Here is a 19,889-nt window from a genome sequence, read left to right on the forward strand (position 1 = left end):
TGTAAGGCCCAGCATGCCAGCCGGCTAGGGGGACATGTGCCCTGCACCCACTGCCCACCCCAGCATAAGGGGCCAGTGGCAACGGACAGACACAAGCCTGAGTGACTCCTGGGTGCTGGACCGGAGAGGTCAGCCAGCTGGAACTGTGAAGACAGCCTCACTGCCCGGTGGGTGTCTCCTCTCTACTGGGCCAGGGCCACCGAGGCAGGAGGGAGTAGGAGGGGCTGCAGGAAGGATCAAAAGCCACAGATGGGCCACTCCTAGTGCCTAAGTAACAGGCCACGGGGCAGATGTTCTGTGCCCACTCCCCCTCAGCCCTTCCAAGGATGGAGAAACAATAGAAAGTTACAATTAAAAATGGTTAAGGAAGCCGGGCGCAGCGGCGCACGCCTGTGATCCTAGTTGAGGCTGAGGCAGGAGGATTACTGCAAGCTTGAGCATACCAAGTGTGTTCAAAGCCAGCCTCAACAGCATAGTGAGACCCTGTCTCAAAAAGATAAAAAAAAAAAAATAGATTTAGGAGCCAGAGATGATGGCACATGCTTATAATCCCCAGCTACACTAGAGGCTGAGGCAGGAGGATCGTAAGTTCAAGACTAGGCCAACTGGTAAAACCCTGTCTCAATAAAAAGGGCTGAAGATGACACTCAGTGATCCTTGAGTCTATCCTCAATACTGCTATCACAGCTACCCCCCCATGAAAAAAAAATCTTAAAAAGCAAGTTTGAGTAGGGCTGGGGATTTAGCTCAGCAGTGTAAGCACCTGCCTGGCAAGCATGAGGTGATGCCTTCAATCTCCGGTACAAAAAAAAAAGTTCAGGAATGTTTGAGAGCCCTTAAGTCCTGGCGAAGTGAGAGCTATTATCATTGTTTCCTGGGAACGGGAGACGGGGCTTCTCAGGGTCACAGAGACCTTCCCAGGCTCAGAGAGGGCCCGGGAGAGAGATGCACTCAGGCACAGCCATGGGCACACACATGAACCACCACTACGGACACTGACCAGTGGGAACGTGGCTGCAAGCAGGAGTGGGTGCCCGTCCCCGCCTGAACCCCTTTCCCGCCTGCCCTGCCTGGGGCTTCAACACCTGTCCCATCAGCAGGATGCTCTTGCCCGGACCCTGTCTCTGGTGCCTGCTCAGAAATGGGACAAGACAGGTCCCCTGGAGGTCTTTGCTGGCCTGCAAAGCCACCCTCAGGCTTCTCTGCGAAGAACCTTGGGGTCCTGCACCCCGAAGCCCGCTCGGAGTAGCAACTGTGCCCCCAAAGCACCTTGAATCCTGCCATGTAGACCGATCGGGTCAGGGTGGGATGGGAGGCCCTTGGATAACCTGAGATCTGCACTGGCTCAGTCTAGCCCCAGGTTCAAACCCAAGCCTCCCACCTGCCGGCCGTGTGGCCGTGTGGCTATGTGGCCTTAGGCAGGTCACTTCTCTTCCCTGGCTTTAGTTTCTTTCTCCATACAAAAATGGAGGTCAGGTACCAGCCAGGACTTCCCAGGGGTGTGGGGCTCTGCGAACCCAGCCTGGGCTCCCCCAGATGACCCGTGGAGTCTCCTTATTCTTTTTTTTTTTTTTTTGTATTTTTCGTTTTTATCGGTACCAGGGATCGAACTCACGACTGCCTGCTTACAAGGCAGGCACTTATGCCGCTGAGCTAAATCCCCAGCCCCAGTCTCCTTATTCTTGACTGCCCTGCAGATGCCCACCGTGATTCGCAGCTTCCCTGCCTTCACCCTCCGCCTGCCCTGAGCAGGGTGGGCAGGAAGTTGGCCCGTTCCGGGGGAGGCAGCTGGACAGGACACTCCCCTCAACCCCACACACTTACGTGAGAGGCTTCTCCAGGCGGCTCCCCGAGGACCCCACAATCTCTCCAAGGGTGCAGAAGGCTTGGCCCAGGAAATCCTGCAAACCCAGGGCACACATGAGGCCGGTGTCACCTCCTCTGCTCGTGGCCACCTCCCTACCCCCAGCATTGGGCCCCTGGTGGGGTCTGAAGTGAAAAGACACAGCTTGGGACACAGGCTGCAGCACGCAGCCCGAGGCGAGCCAGAAACGCGTTTAAGGAATGTTCCAGCCAGGCACAGTGGTGCACGCCTGTGATCCCACCACTCAGGAGGCTGAGGCAGGAGGATCATTGCGAGCTCAAAACCAGCCTGGCTACAAAGTAAGCACAGTTTAAGGCCAGCCTGAGCTGCATAGAGAGACCCTGTCTCAAAAAGGCAAAAGAAAAAAAAAATGTTCTGGACGCGCCAGGGTTGGGGCTGGGGTGGGTGCAGGAGGACTCACATGTTTGGATAAATCGGGGCTCTTGGAGTCCACGTCATACCTGCAGGGAACACAGACACGTGTGAAGGCAGGACGGATGCCCTGCCCGGCCATGCCTGGGCGCCTGGGGACAGCAGGGCCCTTCTGGGCCGATGGCTGAGAGGCACAAGGGTGCCTCCAGGGTAAAGAGGTGCAAAATCCAGTCCCATGGTGGGTGCCTTACCACAAGGGCCTCTGGCACCTGGAGGAAACCCCAAAAGCCAAACAGATGGCGCTGCTGCTCAGCCTCCACTCCTTCCCCACATCCCAGCCAAGGCTCCGCTCCAGGCAGCTCACAACCTTGCCCTGGGCCTCCCTCCCTCCATTCACCATACCCAGGCTGCCCGCCTGCCCTGGGCCTGGGCACTCACCATGGAGGGAGATGCTGGCACACTCAGCTCAGCGGCAGGCAGGCTGACCCTGCGACTCTGCTCCTCCCTCACCTGGCACAGTCTGCCCACCTGGTACAGTCTGCCCACCTGTGCCTGCTCACCTGGCACAGTCTGCCCACCTGTGTCTGCCCACCTGGTACAGTATGCTCACCTGGCACAGTTTGCCCAGCTGGCACAGTCCGTCCACCTGTGCCTGCCCACCTGGCACAGTCTGCCCACCTGCCCACATGGCGAAGTCTGCCCACCTGGCACAGTTTGCCCACCTGGTACTGTCTCCTCCCCTGTGCTCCTCCTCCAGCAGGTCCACCCACCCTTGGGCCTCTCTGCACCACGACAGCCTTTCTAGGCTCCTGAGGGCGCTGTCTGGAGCACCTCTCCGCTGGGAAATGTCACTGGGGCACCACCTCTGTGTGGGCACTGCATTAGCTCGGCCTCAGCTCTCACTGCCCCAAGTCCCTGGCTCCTCAGGCCACGAAGTCCTTCTTTCCTGCCCTGCCCACTCCTCTCCACCTCTCTCCCCACCGACACCCCTAGAAACAACAGCCCCCCCTGCCCGATCCACAGGCCTGGGTGCCCACCCACCCAGTTTACTGCAGGAGGGGCCTTGCCCTCTTCCTCATGGGTGCATGGGCCCCTGGGGGAGACACAGAGATCCCCCAGAACACCCTGCAACAGAGAGGCCAGCAGGTGCCCTTTGGGTACCTCGGGAACAGAGCCGGGGTGGCCAAGATAGCTTCTCAGGGCCACACCCAGAGCTGGGCCCAGGCAGCTTTCCTAACCCTGCTTTTACCAGAGCCCAAAGGGGAGCGATACCTTGGTTCCTCCCCTCCACTCCCTCCCACGAGGGACTTCAGCCCCTTGTTGCCTCTATCCCGCCTGCTCCCCGCAGAGCCCAGCTCCCGCTCCCCTGCAGGACCCCCTCCACTCACAGGTCGAAGCGGAGGTTCTGCTTTTCCTCGAAGAAGTAGTCAACAATGAACTTGCGCACAAAGTCGGGGTTCAGCGTGTTGTCGATGACCTCTGTGCGCCCAAACTGCAAGAGAAGGTGGTTACCCTGCCTCTAGGGCTCCCATCCCCGTCCCCTCAGATCAAGGGAGCCAGGTGTAAGCTCTTCCAACCTCCCCACCGCCTCATCCTCCCCACCCAGCTCCGATCCTGTCCACACAGCCCTTCCTGGCCTGTGCCCCTCACAGCCTTTCCTCTCCAACAGTGACCATGTCCCCAGCCCCCAATGCCGAAATCACTTCGGGGGGATCTGGGAAGCCAGCCCTGCCCTGCTGACCTCCCTGGAGAGGACAAGGGCCCAGCACACCTTCACAGCAGCACGGGGGCCTAAGTCGGAGGCCCAGAAAGGCTGCCCCGGATCCTGACCTCTGGAAGCTGCAGTTCTGGGTTGTCCATCCCTCAGCCCTGAGTGACCAGCACTACACTGAACGTGCCTGGTTTTGGTTCAAGTCCAGAGCTCTGGGCACAGTAGATGCTCAAAACCTCAATCGCAGGAAACTCCCCAAACCATCCCAAGCAAGTCATCCCCAACTCTGGGGGAGCCCCCTCCGCCTCCTTCCACCTTTGGGAATCGCGTAGAGGAACTCCAACTAGACCTCACTCCCGGGGCTCCTGCTTAGCAGACCTGGAGCCAGGTCTGGGAATCTCCATTTTACAGACGCACAACAGGCTGAAGGAATTAAGCCTGACAAGGGAAGGACCTGCAGCAGGAGCTCAGAGCCTCAGTCCCATGAGAACACGGAGAACACTCATCCTGCTTCCTTCTGGACCTGTCACTCATTTCGAGGCACTCTGTTTTTTGGTCTTCTGAGATAGGGTCTCACTATGTAGCTCAGGCTGACCTTGAACTCACATCAATCCTCCCGCCTCAGCCTCCCGAGTGCTGGCGTTACAGGAATGCACCCCAATGCCAGGCATCAACCCAATTTTCTAAGCCAGACAGTATGCTCGGTGTTGAGCTATACAGATGAACAGAACAAGCCCCACAGGAGTCCTCTCCACGGGGGTGCAGCTCAGAAACAACCAGACACAGATGGCTCGTGGGGCCCAGAGCGGCACTGAGAGGCACCAGGCAGGGTCCCTGCCCGGGACTGCAGCTGAGACTTTGCACACCCTCGGGGAAGTGCAAAGATGAAGAACTGGGTACTGAGTGCTTTGCCTCAGGCAGGAAATGTGCCCGCGAGGTCTGGTGTGCCCTAAGATGAAGCTGGCAGAAGGTGCCTGGGTCCTGGGGTGCCACCTTCATTATCTGATGGCCTCATACCCTGATTACTGAGACAGGTGAGCCCGGGTGAAGGGAGTGGGTGACGGGATACATCCTTGAGGACCATATCTTGGCCCTGACCTTCTCCTCTGATCCTTTCCCTTTCTCTCTGCTTCCCAGCCACCACGAGGCCACCAGTTTTCCTCCACCACACCCTTTCACCACGTGGTTTCTGCCTCACCCCAGACTTGCCACAATGGGGCCAGTCAGCCATGGCCTAGACCCTCTGCAGCCGTAAGCGGGAATGAGCCTTATATATTTCTGAATTCCCAACTGCCTATAGGCGTCTGTGTGGTTTAAATCATTTCAACCGGTTCTAAAATCTTACCGGTCTCACTTGTTAACAAGTTAAATAAATCTTGTCGAGATTCATTTTATTCCTGTGTGGGAGTCAGAGTTTGTCTTTTTAAAAAATAATTGAATAGGTGGTTTTAAAAATACTTATGCCTGCTGAGGGAGGTGTGCACACCTGTAATGCCAGCACTCGGGAAGCTGAGGCAGGAGGACTGCTGCATATTCAAGGCCTGTCTGGGCTACATGTGAGACCCTATCTCAAAAAAAAAAAAAAACAAAAAAAAAAAACCCCAAAAAACCAAGCTTATGCTCAACCCCACTATAGACAAATTAAATTCAAAACTCAGTGGGGAGGCCCAAACAATTACATTTTTGGAGAGGGGCACCAGGAATCAAACTCAGGACCTTGCACTTGCCAGGCAGGCACTGTGCCGCTGAGCTACGTCCCCTGGCCCACGATTATGCTTCCTTAAAGTCCCGTAGGTGTTCTAAAGCACAGATGGAGTTGAGAACTAGGAATGAAGGAGAACAGGACAGGAGGAACGCAGGAAACATTTACTGAGCCTCCACAGACCGGACGAACCCTGAAGTCCTCTCAGCCAACTCTTTCCAAACCCCTGAGGTTATTACCCACTTCACAAGTGAGGAACCCGAATCGGCAAGCTGCAGTAACGTACTAAGGCCACAGGCCGGGCAGCCCAAGCCTGTCTGATTTTACTTCATCTAACGGCAAGCAGTCATCAGACGGCAAAAGCAAACGAGGCTTGAGGGCCGGAGGTAGCTCAGGGGCACGGCCCCAGATGGGGAGGTCCTGAGTTTGAGTCCCAGTACCAAAAAAAAGGGGAAAAAAGAAAAAAAAAAAAAAAAAAGCACCAACACTTATGGTCAGCCCCCTGTGGGCAAGGCAACGTGGAGGTCACCCTGTGTCCCCGACACACTGTGGCCACCTTACAGGATGTCACCCTGTTCCCAAAGTCCCTGCGTTTGCCTCCAATTTGCAATTAAGAATTCTTAACACCTCTTGCCTTCAGACAAAAGAGAATTTCTCCCATTGGCTTTCTTGTGGAATATTCCAGGTAAACACCAGGATTCTGAGTGGGCGTCCTGCCTGCCCCTCCCCCTCCACGCCCCGGCCCCCAGCGAGAACCACCCTGCAGCAGCGCCTGACGGACACCCCCAGCCTCCCAGCCCCTGCTCCAGGACAGCGCCCTCAGGGTGCCCCTTCCAAGACGGCACTGGACACTTGCATGGCGGGGGATTCTCTGGAGGCGCATCTGCCTGGGAAGAAGATGGGGTTCCCCTGGAAACAGGACTGGGGGGGTGCTCCGAGCATCCTCTGAGAATCTCCTGCCAGTGAGCCGCACCGGGCACTGCTGGATGACTGAGCCTCAGAGGGAATTGGCGCACGCACATCAGCAACTGCAAAACCTGCAAGCCAGGGACTGCCGGGGACGCTTTATGGCCTTCATTACCTGCACTAAGGAGCAAGGGGAAGATGCCAGCGTGCGGATTTCAAATCTAAGAAGCCACTGGGTCCCCGTCAAGCCCTATTTACTGCACACCTGTGAAGGACGGCAGGCTGCCACAGAGTACCTGCTAAGGAAAAAATTACTTCGGCTACTGCAGTTCACTCTCCATAGAATTAGGGGGCTTCAGGCCGGGAGAGACACAGAGACGGGAAGGGTCAGCGCCAATCTGGGCAGGCACAGGAGGGCTGCCATCTAACTGCCCAGCAGGAGGCAAATTCTGCCAGGAACAAGAGGCAGGGTCAACCCCTCACCACCAGAGGGGTCACCCTGCCAGCTCCCTGGAAGTGTCTGCCCCTTCCTTCCCATCCAGTCAGACGATGGGAGGAGTCTGCTCAGTTCCCGGCAGGGCAGTGTGGGGCACAGACCCTAAACACGCCCCGGCCGTCCCCGGGGCTCACACAGGGAACCCAGAGAATTGCTAGGGAAGGGTGTGGCGCGGACCAGGGAGAGGAGGCTGAGCAAGAGATTGGGGATGTGAAGGGGACACCCCCAAGCCAACAGCTGGGACAGCCTGCTGGGGAGGGAAGGCACAAAGGGAAAAGCAGCCCGGGAATGAGGCTGCTTCCCTCCTGAAAGGCTGGCTTTTCCCTGGCAACAAAACCCAGAGGAAAAAGCTGACCCACCACAGAAGACACTCCCTCGGGCTCTGAAGCCTCGATGACTAAACCGTAAGAATATCAATTAAGCCGCACAATTACACAGCACCAGCTCCAGGCAGACCCTCCGAGGAGCAGCAGGAATTAAGTAGCAACCAGGGGCTCTGCCCTAGAGCTGGCATTTACAGGGCCAGGTGGGCAGCTGTCAGGCCCTGTGCCCTCCGGACACCAGCAAGGCTGAGATGGAAAATCCAGGCCAGGCAGGCAAGGTCCCCCTGATCTGCATGCCCCCACCACGAGGCTAGAGGGACAGTTTCTGGGATATCAGGTTCCACACCCCCGACAGAGGTTATCATGGTGGCACCCGCCCAGATAACCCCCGATAAGGTGGCTTCCTCCTGCACCTTCACCTGGTCCCCAGTCCTGAGGTCACTGTCTGACGGCTGCAGGCACTGGCAGAAGGTGCCGGGGAGACACCCTTGTGCTTCTCCCCAGGCCTGCAGGGACCCTGCGCCTCCAGCTGCAAACTCAGCCACTGTCCCTGCGGCTTGGGGTGAGAACAGCTCCCCACGACAGTGTGTCTCCGGGGGCGCCCGATCCCTGCGGATTTCCTGGGTCTCAGCCCAGCTGGGAATGGAAGCCTCCCACTTACACCTCCCGAGCCGGACCCTCCTTCCTGCCGGGACTCTGCCTATGCGCCGGCTTCCTCACAAACACCTGCACGCAGATGATTCCCAACTCACGGACTGCAAACCAAGAGCAGAACCTGCCCCCCGCCCCTTCTGCTCAGATCCCTGGGTGACATCTGTGTCACCAAGGAAGTGTGACCCCCTCGCATGCAGTCAGGATGCCTGTGTCCTGTGACAGCCCTCCGGGACAGAGGGTCCCAATGCTGCCACCCCTAAGATGCTGCCTTGAAGGGGCTCAGTGGGTGGGGCAGTGGGGACATCCCGGTCCCCTACACAGGTGGCAGCTGAAAGAGGTGGGGTTCAGCCTCCGACTCTGCTGGCCCTGGTGGCGTGACCTTGGCTAATTCCCCTGACTCTGTGCCTCAGTTTTCTCCTCTACAGGTGGGAATAACAAGGCATCCTCATGCCTCAGCCTCCTAAGCAGCTGGGCTCCTAGGCCTGCACCACCACACCCGGCTGTACCCGCTGCTTCTAAAGGCCAAAACCTGGCCCGGCCATCCAGGAAGTGTGTGTCTCCCCGATCTCTGAACTCTCCCCCCAACTCCGTGCTGGGTCCCCTTAAAAGCCCCAGGCCCTGTTTTCTCTCCTGACAGCTGCTGTGCACAGGGTGATGTGGGCCTGGGGATGATGGTGCCGGCCTTGGGGCCCTGGGTTTCCAGACGGGTTCCCAGACACCGGAGCCCAATGCTCCTCCCTGTTGGCAAGGACAGAAGGGCCTGTGATGGCTGCTGGGACCACCTGCTGTCAGCACTGATGACAACCTTCCCGGAGCCCCACTGTGTGCCCAGCACTAAGTGTTTTCAAAGTGCAAATACATTTCATCTTGGTGACAACCCCAAGAGGCAAAGTTCCTGCCACCCCATCTCATAGACGGGTAAACTGAGTAGAGGCCCAAGGTTACACAGCCAGTGAAGAGGGGGAACGGGATTGAAACTCTGCCAGGGTGGCTTCAGATCAACGAGGGGAGGGGACAACACTGTCGTCACCAACAACACAGTCACCAACCAATGGGAGGATGAGACGGTGACCAGGAAGCTGTCATGTCCAAGCTTCCACTCCCGCTTGGATTTGCTGAACTCCAGCCTGACCCTTGTACCTTCAGGGCCCCTTCTGTGGCCTACGCCATAGTGGGCTGGGTAATTCTGCAGGTCAGATCTGCAGCGGGTGGGGGCGTCCTGGCTTCATCACCCCCCATACCAGAGTCGTGGACCCTCCTGTGAGTTCCATAACAAAAAAGGCTGACCTAGATCTAAAGACCTGAGAGCTGTTTGGGGGAGTTCCCAGCAGGGCTGGGGCAGAGTGGCTCCAGACCCAGCAGCACCCTGGTGCCGGTTCTCTTGCGATCTGTCCAGGCCACTGGCTCAGGCGCCTGCCTCCCACAGCTCCTCCTCCCTCTCCTTCTGCCTCGTGTGGTGACTCCTCATCCTCACAAGGCAAGGCTTCCACGGGGCAAGATCCACTTTGATCTCCTCTGTGACCCCGCAGATAAGAAATGGAGCACCCCAGGACGCCCCGGGAGCACGAAGCCAGGAGGGCAGGAGGACCGGGCTCCCAGACATGATGAGGTCACAACGTCCTGTGGCCTTGGTGCGGCTCCTGCTTTGGGAATGAGTGGGCGGCTCTCTGCGCGCCTGAACAGTCTCAACGCCCCGGATGTCTACAAACCACAGCTGGCTGGAGCTGCAGGACCCCCCCCCAGCTGCAGATAGCCCCCGCCCCCGCCCCCACACCGCGGCCGTGCTGGCCTGGACAGGGGGAGGCCAGACCGGGGCTGCCCATTCTTCCCAATGAGGGCTCTGTAACCGGGGCTAGGGATTTAGCTCAGCGGCATAAGCGCCTGCCTTGCAAGCAGGCAGTCGTGAGTTCGATCCTCGGTACCGATAAAAAAGAAAAAGACAAAAAAAAAAAAAAAGGGCTCTGTAATCTCACACTTTACTGATGGCCAGTAGTGGGGCCTCTATTATAAGGCCTCGAGGCAGGGGCCTGCAGCGTTCACCAGGATTAAAACCAGAGGCCAGCGAGCTATGCTATGTGGACCCCGCAGATAAAGGCGCGGGGTGCATTTCCTGCCCCCCTCCTGGAGGAGATGGCCCTGGTCACACATCACCTCGGGCCTGCAAAGCTCTCACAGGCGCCCACCAGAGGCACCTACTCCCTCCATGTGCAGCAAGGAGAACCAGCTCGGGACAGCGTCAAGGGCTCCCCTGCCTCATAGGAAACCATGACACCAAGGGGGACCCGAGCCAGTGTGGAGACCACCCCTCCAAAGCCGGCCAGGACAGGGCAGGATGCCTCTCCGGCCCAGCAGCGGTCTAGGAAATGTCACCAGCTTCTCACGCAAGACTTCTTGGCCCATAATTAGCCACTGTTTCAGAAAATCTGTTAAATGGGCCCAGCTCCTGGGGAATCACCCTCCTAACAAGGAGTTTAGCAGCCTCCAAACCAGCAAAGTTGTGGCCACTCTCCCAATACCTCGGAGGGTGGAGCTAAGGCCAGGGGCGGGGCCACACGGCCACGCCCCACGGCAGCCAAGCCCCACGGCAGCCCTCCAGGCTCCTCTCAGTCTGATACCCAGGGTGTTCCCAGCTCGCGGGGAACCTTCTTTCTGGTGCAGGGCTTCTTAGAGGGATCATTAGGAGCTTTCTACCTGCCAGGCGCCTCACAGCGAGTAGGGCATTTCACCCTCATGGTGGGCGGTCTCAAAAGGAGAACTACTCACCCAAGAGCCCGCTGGACAGAGGCCAGGGGTTTTGGACTGTGCTTCAGAACCCACGCTCGGAACAGCTGAGCCACAACTGCAGTGTACACCTGGAGCTAACACCTGAGAGTAAACAGTCATCCGGGCCACCCAGGGACCTGGCCCAGTGCCTCGAGCCTACTAGAAAAGCAAACACTTTCCTTCCGGTGAAATCTTGAACTGCTGTCTCAGGACAGCACAGACATGGGTGGGGAGGCAGGAGACACACACGTTCGTGGTTGGATAGGAAAGTCCACCTTTAGCCAGGTGCAGTGGCCCACACCTGTAATCCCAGCACTCAGGAGGCTGAGACAGGAGGATCACTGAAAGTTCAAGGCCAATTTGGGCTACATACTGACACTTTGTCTCAAAAAAACCCACTTAAAAAAAAGTGTCCTGGCCAGGGATGATGGCTGTGCTCCTGCTGAGCGGTTGGGTAAAGTGAGGACCCCAAGGAGTCTCATTTCCTTTTTCTAGGGTCTCTGCGGTGGGCGCTGTGCATGGGAGTGGGGGACAGGAGGGAGTCTCCCTCAGCTCTGTGTGAGGGTACTGCCATAGTAACATTTACAAGCATCGAGCACAGTTAGGCCCTGTGTCAGTGTGCCACCGGGTCCCCACCATGGCAAGCTGGCATCCGGATCCCATTTTATAGATTAAAAATAAACAAACAGAATCCCAGTGCTCGGGAGGGATTATGCAAGTTCAATACCAGCCTGGGCTACAGTGAGCCCAACGCCAGCCCGAACCACACAGTGAGACCGTCTCAAACATCAAAACATAACAAAATGCCCTAAGTCGTAAACTGTGGGGAGGTGCCCATTGGGTCCCCAAAGCAAAGCTGTGGCCCCAGACCTACAGAACCATGGCCCTGAAAACCAAACTCTAGGACCAGAGAGAAGCCTCTGAGGGGCTCACGCTCAGGAGGGAGCTCTCCCAAAGGGGCAGCTCCTCTCTGTGGAAAGGGGACAGTGCGGAAAGCCACCCCCAGCCCAGCTCGCAGCCCACCTGATGCTTGGGCTTCAGCGACATCCTGGATCCTCCCAGCCTGTCCACAGCTGTGCTGGGCCCTGTGGAGGCCGTCGGAGCCCCAAACTGATCCCACGGCCTGGTAGGCAGAGAGAGTCATCTTGTTTCAGCTTTAAACTCCTGGCTCTGGACAGCCTGGCCGGCTGCTGTCCTCACCCACCACAACTTCGCTCCGGAACCGCAGTCTGCCTGCTTCTCCTCGCCCTCGGGTCCATTCTGCTGCCCTTGGCCAGAGCCATCTCCATGAAACAGGGACGGCCGCAACCCCTCCCCTGCTCCACGCCCTCCTTAGCATCCAGCACACTCAGATCAGCATTCGAACATGCTGGGCACACCTGCCCGCCTTGCCCTCAGCGACCACGTCCCTGTGGACGCCCCCATTCCCACTTCTCAGACTGCAGCGGCAGTCTGCACCCCGGCCTACCACAGCGGCTTTCTGTTTTTCACGAGCAGCGAGCCTGTTCCTCCCTCAGGGCCTTTGCCCTCCCTCTATCCACCAGCTCAACAGGCTTCCCCAGACATCTGCACTGAAGACCAACTTGTGGCCCCAACGCCGGGTTAGCCGACAGGGTCTCCAAGGGAGGCCATCCTTCTATGACAACAGCACATGGCAGTCGGTATTTCCAGGTGTTTCTAAGAGCATGGCCTTGGTTACAAACTCCTAACTTCATTTTATGGATAAGTAAACTGAGACCTGGAAAAGACAAATCACTTCTTGGGGCTGGGACGGGAACCTGGGTCTCATCTGCCAAGGCGTTCAGCTGTCACTCAGGAATCCTGGGGCCAGATCAAGAAAGTCAGGATGGATTACAACAAAACTCTGCAGAACCGAGGTGGCTGGACAGCCTGTCCCAAGGGTCAGCGAGAGAACAGGGGTCAGCGAGAACAGCGAGAGCCCTGGGGAGAGGGCTCTAACAAAGGGCCACACGCATCCCGCTCAACTCCTTGTCTCACACGTGGATGATGACCCTGGCTGACGAGGCCGGGAGGCGGGGGTGAGACGCCAGAGGTACAATTCCCGCACCGAGACCACCTGCCAACATCACCACGGGGATGAACACATTCAGGTCCGAAAACTCATCCCCAAGTCCGAGCTGGGAGGATCCTGCTTGGACGGCAAATTGTGTGTGGAAGACATAGGACACCCCAGACTCAGTCTGAAGACAGCTGCGACCATCTCCTGAGAAGGTCGGTGGACGCCCGCTGTAAATCGAGGAGCGTCCGGCTCCCGGTGACAGGCACAAATGGTGCCCAGCCCAGAAGTGGGGAGCAAGACGGTCCCTGCTCACAGCCTGGGAAGCCCCAGGACCCAGCTCCGATGCGCTCAGAACAGAACGCCCGGCTTGGAAAAGGGACCGGAAATAAGGACAAAAAGAGCCCCGTCTCCTCCTCCCTGAGGTTCAGGGGTAGCCATGGTAACTGTTTTGGGAGCTGCGTGCTAAAGAGCAAGCCCAGGGCCTCAGGCATACAAATGAGTGGTGCACCCCAGCACTGAGCTCCGGGGCTGCTTGGGCAAGGAGTGAGCTACTGCACACAGGGGGCAGAGCTCGGTGTGGTGTCAGGTGCTGTTGCTATTGGTCCTGCTCTGAAGGGGACATGAGCTCTGGGGACAGTCCTATCTTTCAGGGTGTGAAGCTGGTATCCTGCCCAGATCCAGGCTGGAACCTTAGCCCGCGTGACACCTGGAGGTGGGGCCCTCGGGGTGATGAGGTCATGAGTGGGGGGCGCAGGGGTGGCTCTGCAAGGATACTGCGAGAAGGAACCGCCTCGCCGTGGGCCTAGGAAGAGCTGGCCTCACAGGACCTGCCCCTGCTGCCGCCCTGACGTCGGCCTTCCCAGCCGCCAGAGCCTAGAGGTAACTATCTGGGGTTCCTAAGCTTTCCTGGGATGTAGCATTTTTGTTATAGCAGTGAGAACAGACTGAGACTGTGTGAAACACACATACCCTGAGCAAAGTGGAACAGAAGCCCCAGAGAGCCGCCCTGGGAAGTCGGTCTGAGTATCTGTAGACAAATGCTCACTCTGAGCTGGTGTGGACACATTAAACGGCTGCGGCAGCTCAAACGCGGATGGAGTGGGAATTAGGAGGTGCGATTGCTGGGGCCACAGACACTGTGTGGTTATCAGCCTGATACCCTAAGATTTCACAGTTCCCTAAGAGTCTATGACCCATCTCTGCCTTACCACGGGGTCCTCAGCCCCAAAACAGACCCTGGTGAGGCAGGGATAGTGACTGTCACCCCTATCAAGAGGAGGCCCAGGAAGGCTTCTGGGGTGTCTGTCTCGCAGGGGCAGCACGCCTGGAACTCTTTCCCCAGGCGTTTTGCCTTCCCAGGACGCACAGAGGCCCCGGCAGGCCGTAATGCAAATAGTGCTCAATTTCCTGGGCTAAAATTACATCTTGAGTCAATTCTCATAAAATGTAGTGACAGATTTAGGTGCTGGGAAGATGGAGATTTCTCAAAAGGCATCAAAATGACCCAAGTGGTTAAAATCAGCTGAAACATGGCAGCCAGGCCCCCCAGAGCAGCTGCCACTCGCCTGGCCCAGACCGGAGAACCCGGAGAAGCGAGCTCTTGCCTGACCTGCTGGTCACAGGATTCGCTCCGGGCCAAGACGCTGGGCCCAGAGAGGCGATCTGTGTCCAGCCTTGTTTCTCACTGCTCTGTGCGTGGGGAAGACAGCTCAGGGACCCATGCAGGAAGGGAAGTGGCTGTGACTGACCATGTCCTCCATGAAGGCCCCAGCCCTCTCCAGCATCCTTCTAGGAGCCCCAGAAATCACCCCTCATACGGCCCCAGGCTTGCGGTGGCCACAGCCCCACAGCTGCCACCCATCACTCCCTGGTCTCCCAGTCCCCTTAGACCCTGTTACCATAGTTCACTCAAACCCTGAGTGTCCCTGACTCGAGCTAAAGGCTTGGTCCTCAGGGTGGTGCCCTGGGGAGGTGGGGCCCAGGGAGAGGCCGAGAAAGGAGGTGACCTTTGGCGGGCTCACTGGGACCCCAGTCCCTTCTTTCTCCCAGCTGCTGATGTGAGTAGTTCTGATCCCCACCACAAGCTCAAAGCCATGGGGTCAGCTGACCATGGACTAGGCCCTCCAACACTGCAAACCTTTCGTCTCTGCACATCAGCATCTCAGGTATTTTGTTACAGAGACAGGAAGCTGACCAACATACTCTCACCCCTTTATTCCATTCCTCAACTACACAGGCTCTGAGCGACCAGGTCCTCCCGGCCTCCCTCTGTGGCTCTAAATACCGCGACCTTCACTGGTGCACCTCACTGAGGTCCTCCAAGTGCGTCCCTGCACCCCAACTCCACCACCCAAGGCCAGTCCTCCCTCTCTGCTGGAGCAGGAGGCTGAGCCAGAGGAGGCCGACAGTTCCCCCACCCCCCACTCTGCAATGCATTTCAAAACCTCGCACGCCCGCACCCCCACGCCAGACAGCCAGACGGCTTCTATGTACATTCAAATGTCATTTGAAAAACCCCAATGACCTGTCAGAACGGCTTCGCCCAGTGAAGCCTCCTGGCTGTGACTCCAGCTCCCTCACCCTCCCACCCTTCTGCCAGCCCTGCTTCGATTCTCTTCCATTCCTTAGGCTCCGCACATCCCGTGTCTCCCCCGCACGGGGATCCAGGTCCCCCTGCCAAAAGGGTGCAGCCTCGGGCTCCAGGTGACAGCCGGGCCACCCCGGGGTGCGTGCAGTAGCAGGGCTTGGACAGCGCCCACGTGGAACCCAAGTCTCAGTTACAGAACATAATTAACGTCTGCCCAGCAGCGCCCCTGGCAGAGGCCCTTCCCGACTTCCTCTGAATCACTAGGACATTAGCACATTCCTGGTTCCCGGGAAGCTCGGCTGAAGGCTTCACCAGTAATTAGTTCACTTAAGTAGGCTAAACGTTTCCCAGCAATCTGGTTTGAGCTTCAGTGGCTCAGCATCCGGGAGAAGATGCAAATGTCACTTCGGCCAGACCCTCTGGAATAGTTCCTGTGGGTTTTCTAGCTCGAATTCACTCCTCTCGGCCTCTTACTCCTGCTATGTCTGGCATGGGACAGGGTGGGGCTGGTGACGCCCCAGCCAAGTCTCCAACGGGAGCCATGGCGGAGTGATGGGCAGGGGGATGGGATGGGGCAGCCGAGGCCAAGAGGGCCACAGCCTCCGTCCAGGCCCCTCCTGTCCCATGCACGAGTCTCTTCCGGTCACCAGAAGGAGCAGCCACCCGTGCGGCCGTGAGGACCACAGGATACCCACTTCAGCTCTGAGGCCCAGCAAGCTGGCGGCACCTCCCACCAGGCAAGAAGCTACGTCCTGCACGCCCCCTGGCCTCCAGGTCCCCACTCCTCCAGGAGAGGGGAGGAGCGGGGACTCCCGGGAGCCCTCACCGGCTCCCACCCGCTCCCCCTCCTTTCCCACCGGAGCTCGGTGCAGCGCAGGGTGCAAGAGGAAAGAGACACCGCGGCTCCCCTTCCCAACCCAGCCACTCCTTGAGCAGACACTTATGAAGCGGCTGCTGCAGGCTGAGCTCAGACTCCGGAGCTCAAAACAGCGGATGAAGTCGGTGAGCGCCTTACTTCCAGGGGCCCATGGAGGACAAGGGTCTAACACAGAGCATGACGGGTGACAGAGATGAAAAGCAGGGGAGGGGAGTAAGAGCTGGGGTGGGTGTCTCTGTGTTAGGCTGGGGGACAGTGAGGGACTCCACAGAGGGACGTCAGAATCAAGATCCAAAGCACTCATGGAGGGGCCGCAGGGCCAGGTGGAAGTCCGTACAAAGGCCCTGGGGCAGGAGGAGTCTGGGCATGATGGTGGGAGGTCTCCATGGTCCTCTCTCACACACCCTGAAGGGACCTGAGTTCACAGAGCAGGGCTCAGAAACACAGCAGGAAGGGGTTCAGCAGCAGATGAGATTTGGGGCCCCATGAAGTGCTCACAGCCCAGGCCACAAAGACAATCACAAGGCACCTGGGCTCCCCGCTGCCCCTCAGACCCTCAAAGCAGGGCTTCCCCAGGTTAGGGACCTCTCACCCTGTCCTCAGCCTTGTGACGCCCACCCTCTACCTCTGGTTCGGCCAGCAGAACACTTCCTGTGGGGTCTCCGGGAGATCTGGGGGACTCATGGGAAAGGGGCGTACCTACCTCCCGCCACTGCTTGTTCTCCATGCCTTGAGTGTACATGACACACACTGTGGGAGGAGAGAGAGGCGCGTTACCACGCAGGCCAGGCCCAGAGGGAGCGAGTGGGGTTGTGACTGGGGTGCTCCTGTGGGCTGGGCGGGAGGGACCCGAGTCTGGCCGCTGGCCCTGACCAAAGTCAGTCCTGGATGCCCCGATTCCAGAGCAGCCTGGAGGAGGGGCTATGTCTGGAGAGGGCACCAGTGAGGTCTCTGCTTCACCGATGGGGAACCTGAGGCTCAGGAGCAGCCTAACTAAAGTTGCAGGCATGGGCAGCCCCGGTCAGGGCGAGAGCCCTGCACCCCAAAGCACCGCCCGTCTCACCAGACCACAGCCCCTCGGTCTTGGAAGTGCTCTGGTCAACCCTCCCCAGCCCACTGTGTGGTTCTGGGGCGTCCCAGGTCCTCCTTCTCTGGAGCATTCAGCAGCCCCGACATGCTGGGAACACAGCCAGGGGTGCACCGGGCACTGCCCCGGTCAGTCACTACCATGGCAGGGGGACTTACGTGGGTCAGACTTGGAAAACATGTCTTTATCCAAGAGGTTCCTGAAAGAGGAGAGAGAAGAGTTACCAGGCGGGCGGGGTGGCAGGGGCTGGGTGCAGGCGCCCCTGCCCCGAGGCTGCTTCTGGCCCGACCTCAGGCCAGGCAGGAAGGGCAGGCGGCCTGGAGGGCGAACTTCATGAGGCTCCTCAACTGCAGGCCTCCAGCTCCAGACGCCCTGCGGAAGCTGCCACTGCCCTCCCAGCACCCTCACCAGGGCCTCAGCTTGTCCTGCCCCAGGTGCCATCTGAGGCCCTGGGCCCCGGGCCTCTCTGCAGCCACGTCCTTTCTAGGGAGTCTCCTTTCATTACTCCTCTTCCCAATCAATCAACCATCAATCAATCAATGTATTCAAAATGCACCCCCTAGCCCCTCACTCTTGCAAAGCCTAAGTTTACTCCGTGGTTTCCTCTGCTCTGGGGAAGCCGGCCAAGGCTGAGGGGGAAACTGAGGCCAGGAAGAGGAAGGGACCATGCCCCACAGCAGTGGCAGAGACAGAAAGGCCCTGAGTCACCATCATTGTCACCGAAGCCCTCAGCAGTGACAGCTTGTTGGGCAACCGGACCCCAGAATCAACCCCGCCACCCGGTCCCGACCTGCGGCACATGCCAAATACAACAGACGGAGCAGAGCCTAGCGCCAACAAGTGGGGAATGCAGATGCCAGTGCGGGCCAGACCACCGTGTGAGTCACCCCGCTGCATGGAGGTCCCCAAGAGAGCCGTGGCCTGTGGGAACCCAGTAGCTGTCCCCATGAGACAGCCTCAGATGAAGTGACACAGGGTCAGCTCGGAGCCCACATGTGAGACTCCTCAGCTGCAGACAACCACCCCCTGGAGCCTGGCGGGTGCCCAGCTGTGCAGCTAGGGCCGGGGGTGCTGTCTCGGTACCCGCAGAAGACAGGATGCCTCAGAACAGAAGGTGACACCAGTCGGCAAGTGCTTTCTCCCCCATTTCTGCTTTGGGAGAGCTCAAAGGACATTTTTTCCCAACAGGAAAGGTATATTTTCTTCCACCAAAAGAGCACAAAAACCTTCAGGTATCCGCCCAGCAGCCTGGAGTTTGGCTTCTTTTGTTCCGAAATCAAGGCCAGGAAGCAGAGCGGGCCCCTCTGCTCTGCTTCCCCTGAGGAAGCATCTCAATTCAGAGCGGGCGGTGGGGACAGCCACCCACTGGACTGTGAGGTCAGGGGTCACCCAGGCCCCAGCCAGGCAGAAAGCACTGGGAAGGCAAGATGAGGGGGCAGGCGACACCCGCCCTGGGAGAGGTCTAGAGAGGTGGGGTGGGCTGGGGGCCCAGGTCCGAGATGCCGGGTGACGTGAGCCTCACCTCTCCCTCCTCACCCCTGCACAAGCCCACTGTGCCACACGGATGCTCCGGACAGCACCCTGGTGGCTGAACAGATGAGGGCACAGGAAGTAACGGTACCTCACCTTTCCATGGACCCTCAGACGGGGCCGCGCACCCCTCAACTCTGGGTGGATGCGATGTGGATTTGCACGCACAGATGTGTTCACTCAGAGCACACTCACAGATCCCACAGAGATCCGAGAGGTTTCAAAGGCCGAGGAAGAAACCGATTTCTCTTCTTCCGGACCCACCCTGGCACCTCCCCAGCTTCTGGGGTGTGAAGCTCTGAGAGCCCAGATTTCTAGCCCAAAAGCTGGGTCCCCTACCAGCCGTGCCCCACTCTAGCTGTGTGATCTCAGGCAAGTCACTTAACCCCTCTGCACCTCAGTGCTCAGTATCCCCAGGGGTTTGCTGGGATCACATATGCAAAGCCTTTAAAGCGGTAAGGAGCACCGTAGCACCCGGTGTACAGGAGGTGCTCAGGAAAGGCCAGCACCTAGGGGAGCCCCACTTCCTCTCCTCCCTGCTCCCTACGCCCAGCTGGAGCAGAACCCGCAGGATTTGCAGCTTGGAGCAGAAGCCAGGATCTAAGGGTCCCTCCGGCACCGCCCGTCTCTCTATGGAACAGCTACTCAGGATCACACATCTGGCAAGCGGCTGGGAGAGGCAATACTAATCACGTGTGTGACCCCCATGGGGTCTTCTGCTGGGTGTGAACCCGTGCCACCCGATTCATGCCAGGCAGGGGGTTGGGTCGCCTGCACTCTCCTCAAACTCTGCAGCTCCAGCCCTCTGGAGGTGAGCAGAGACCACACACATCACCAGAATTCAGGGTCCCCCTTAGCCCTGTGGGTAGCAGGGTCCCTGTTCCTGCCACACACCCTCACCAAGGTGTAAAAGGCAATTTTCCCAGGGCTTAAATAACTGCCTAGCAGCCGGGCATGGTGGCATATGCTCAAGGGAGGCTGAGGCAGAAGGGTCCCC

General features: G+C 58.5%; 1 protein-coding gene across 4 annotated transcripts in view; it reads right to left on the reverse strand.

Annotated features, from left to right (window-relative positions):
- Positions 1–19,889, reverse strand: part of Cpne5 (copine 5) — a 60,877-nt gene that overhangs the window by 33,537 nt on the left and 7,451 nt on the right. For all 4 annotated transcript variants that reach the window (XM_023566609.2, XM_063238945.1, XM_023566608.2 and 1 more), the window contains exons 2-6: positions 17,521–17,561; positions 16,979–17,025; positions 3,625–3,728; positions 2,286–2,325; positions 1,825–1,901 (exon numbers count right to left, since the gene is read on the reverse strand). In XM_023566609.2, the coding sequence (XP_023422377.2) occupies positions 1,825–1,901; positions 2,286–2,325; positions 3,625–3,728; positions 16,979–17,025; positions 17,521–17,561 (309 nt within the window). The remainder of the gene's footprint in view (positions 1–1,824; positions 1,902–2,285; positions 2,326–3,624; positions 3,729–16,978; positions 17,026–17,520; positions 17,562–19,889) is intronic.

This window comes from Cavia porcellus, unplaced genomic scaffold (genome assembly GCF_034190915.1).
Source record: "Cavia porcellus strain 051 isolate PalLab524CR breed Dunkin Hartley unplaced genomic scaffold, mCavPor4.1 scaffold_28, whole genome shotgun sequence".
Classification (NCBI taxonomy): Eukaryota; Metazoa; Chordata; class Mammalia; order Rodentia; family Caviidae; genus Cavia; species Cavia porcellus.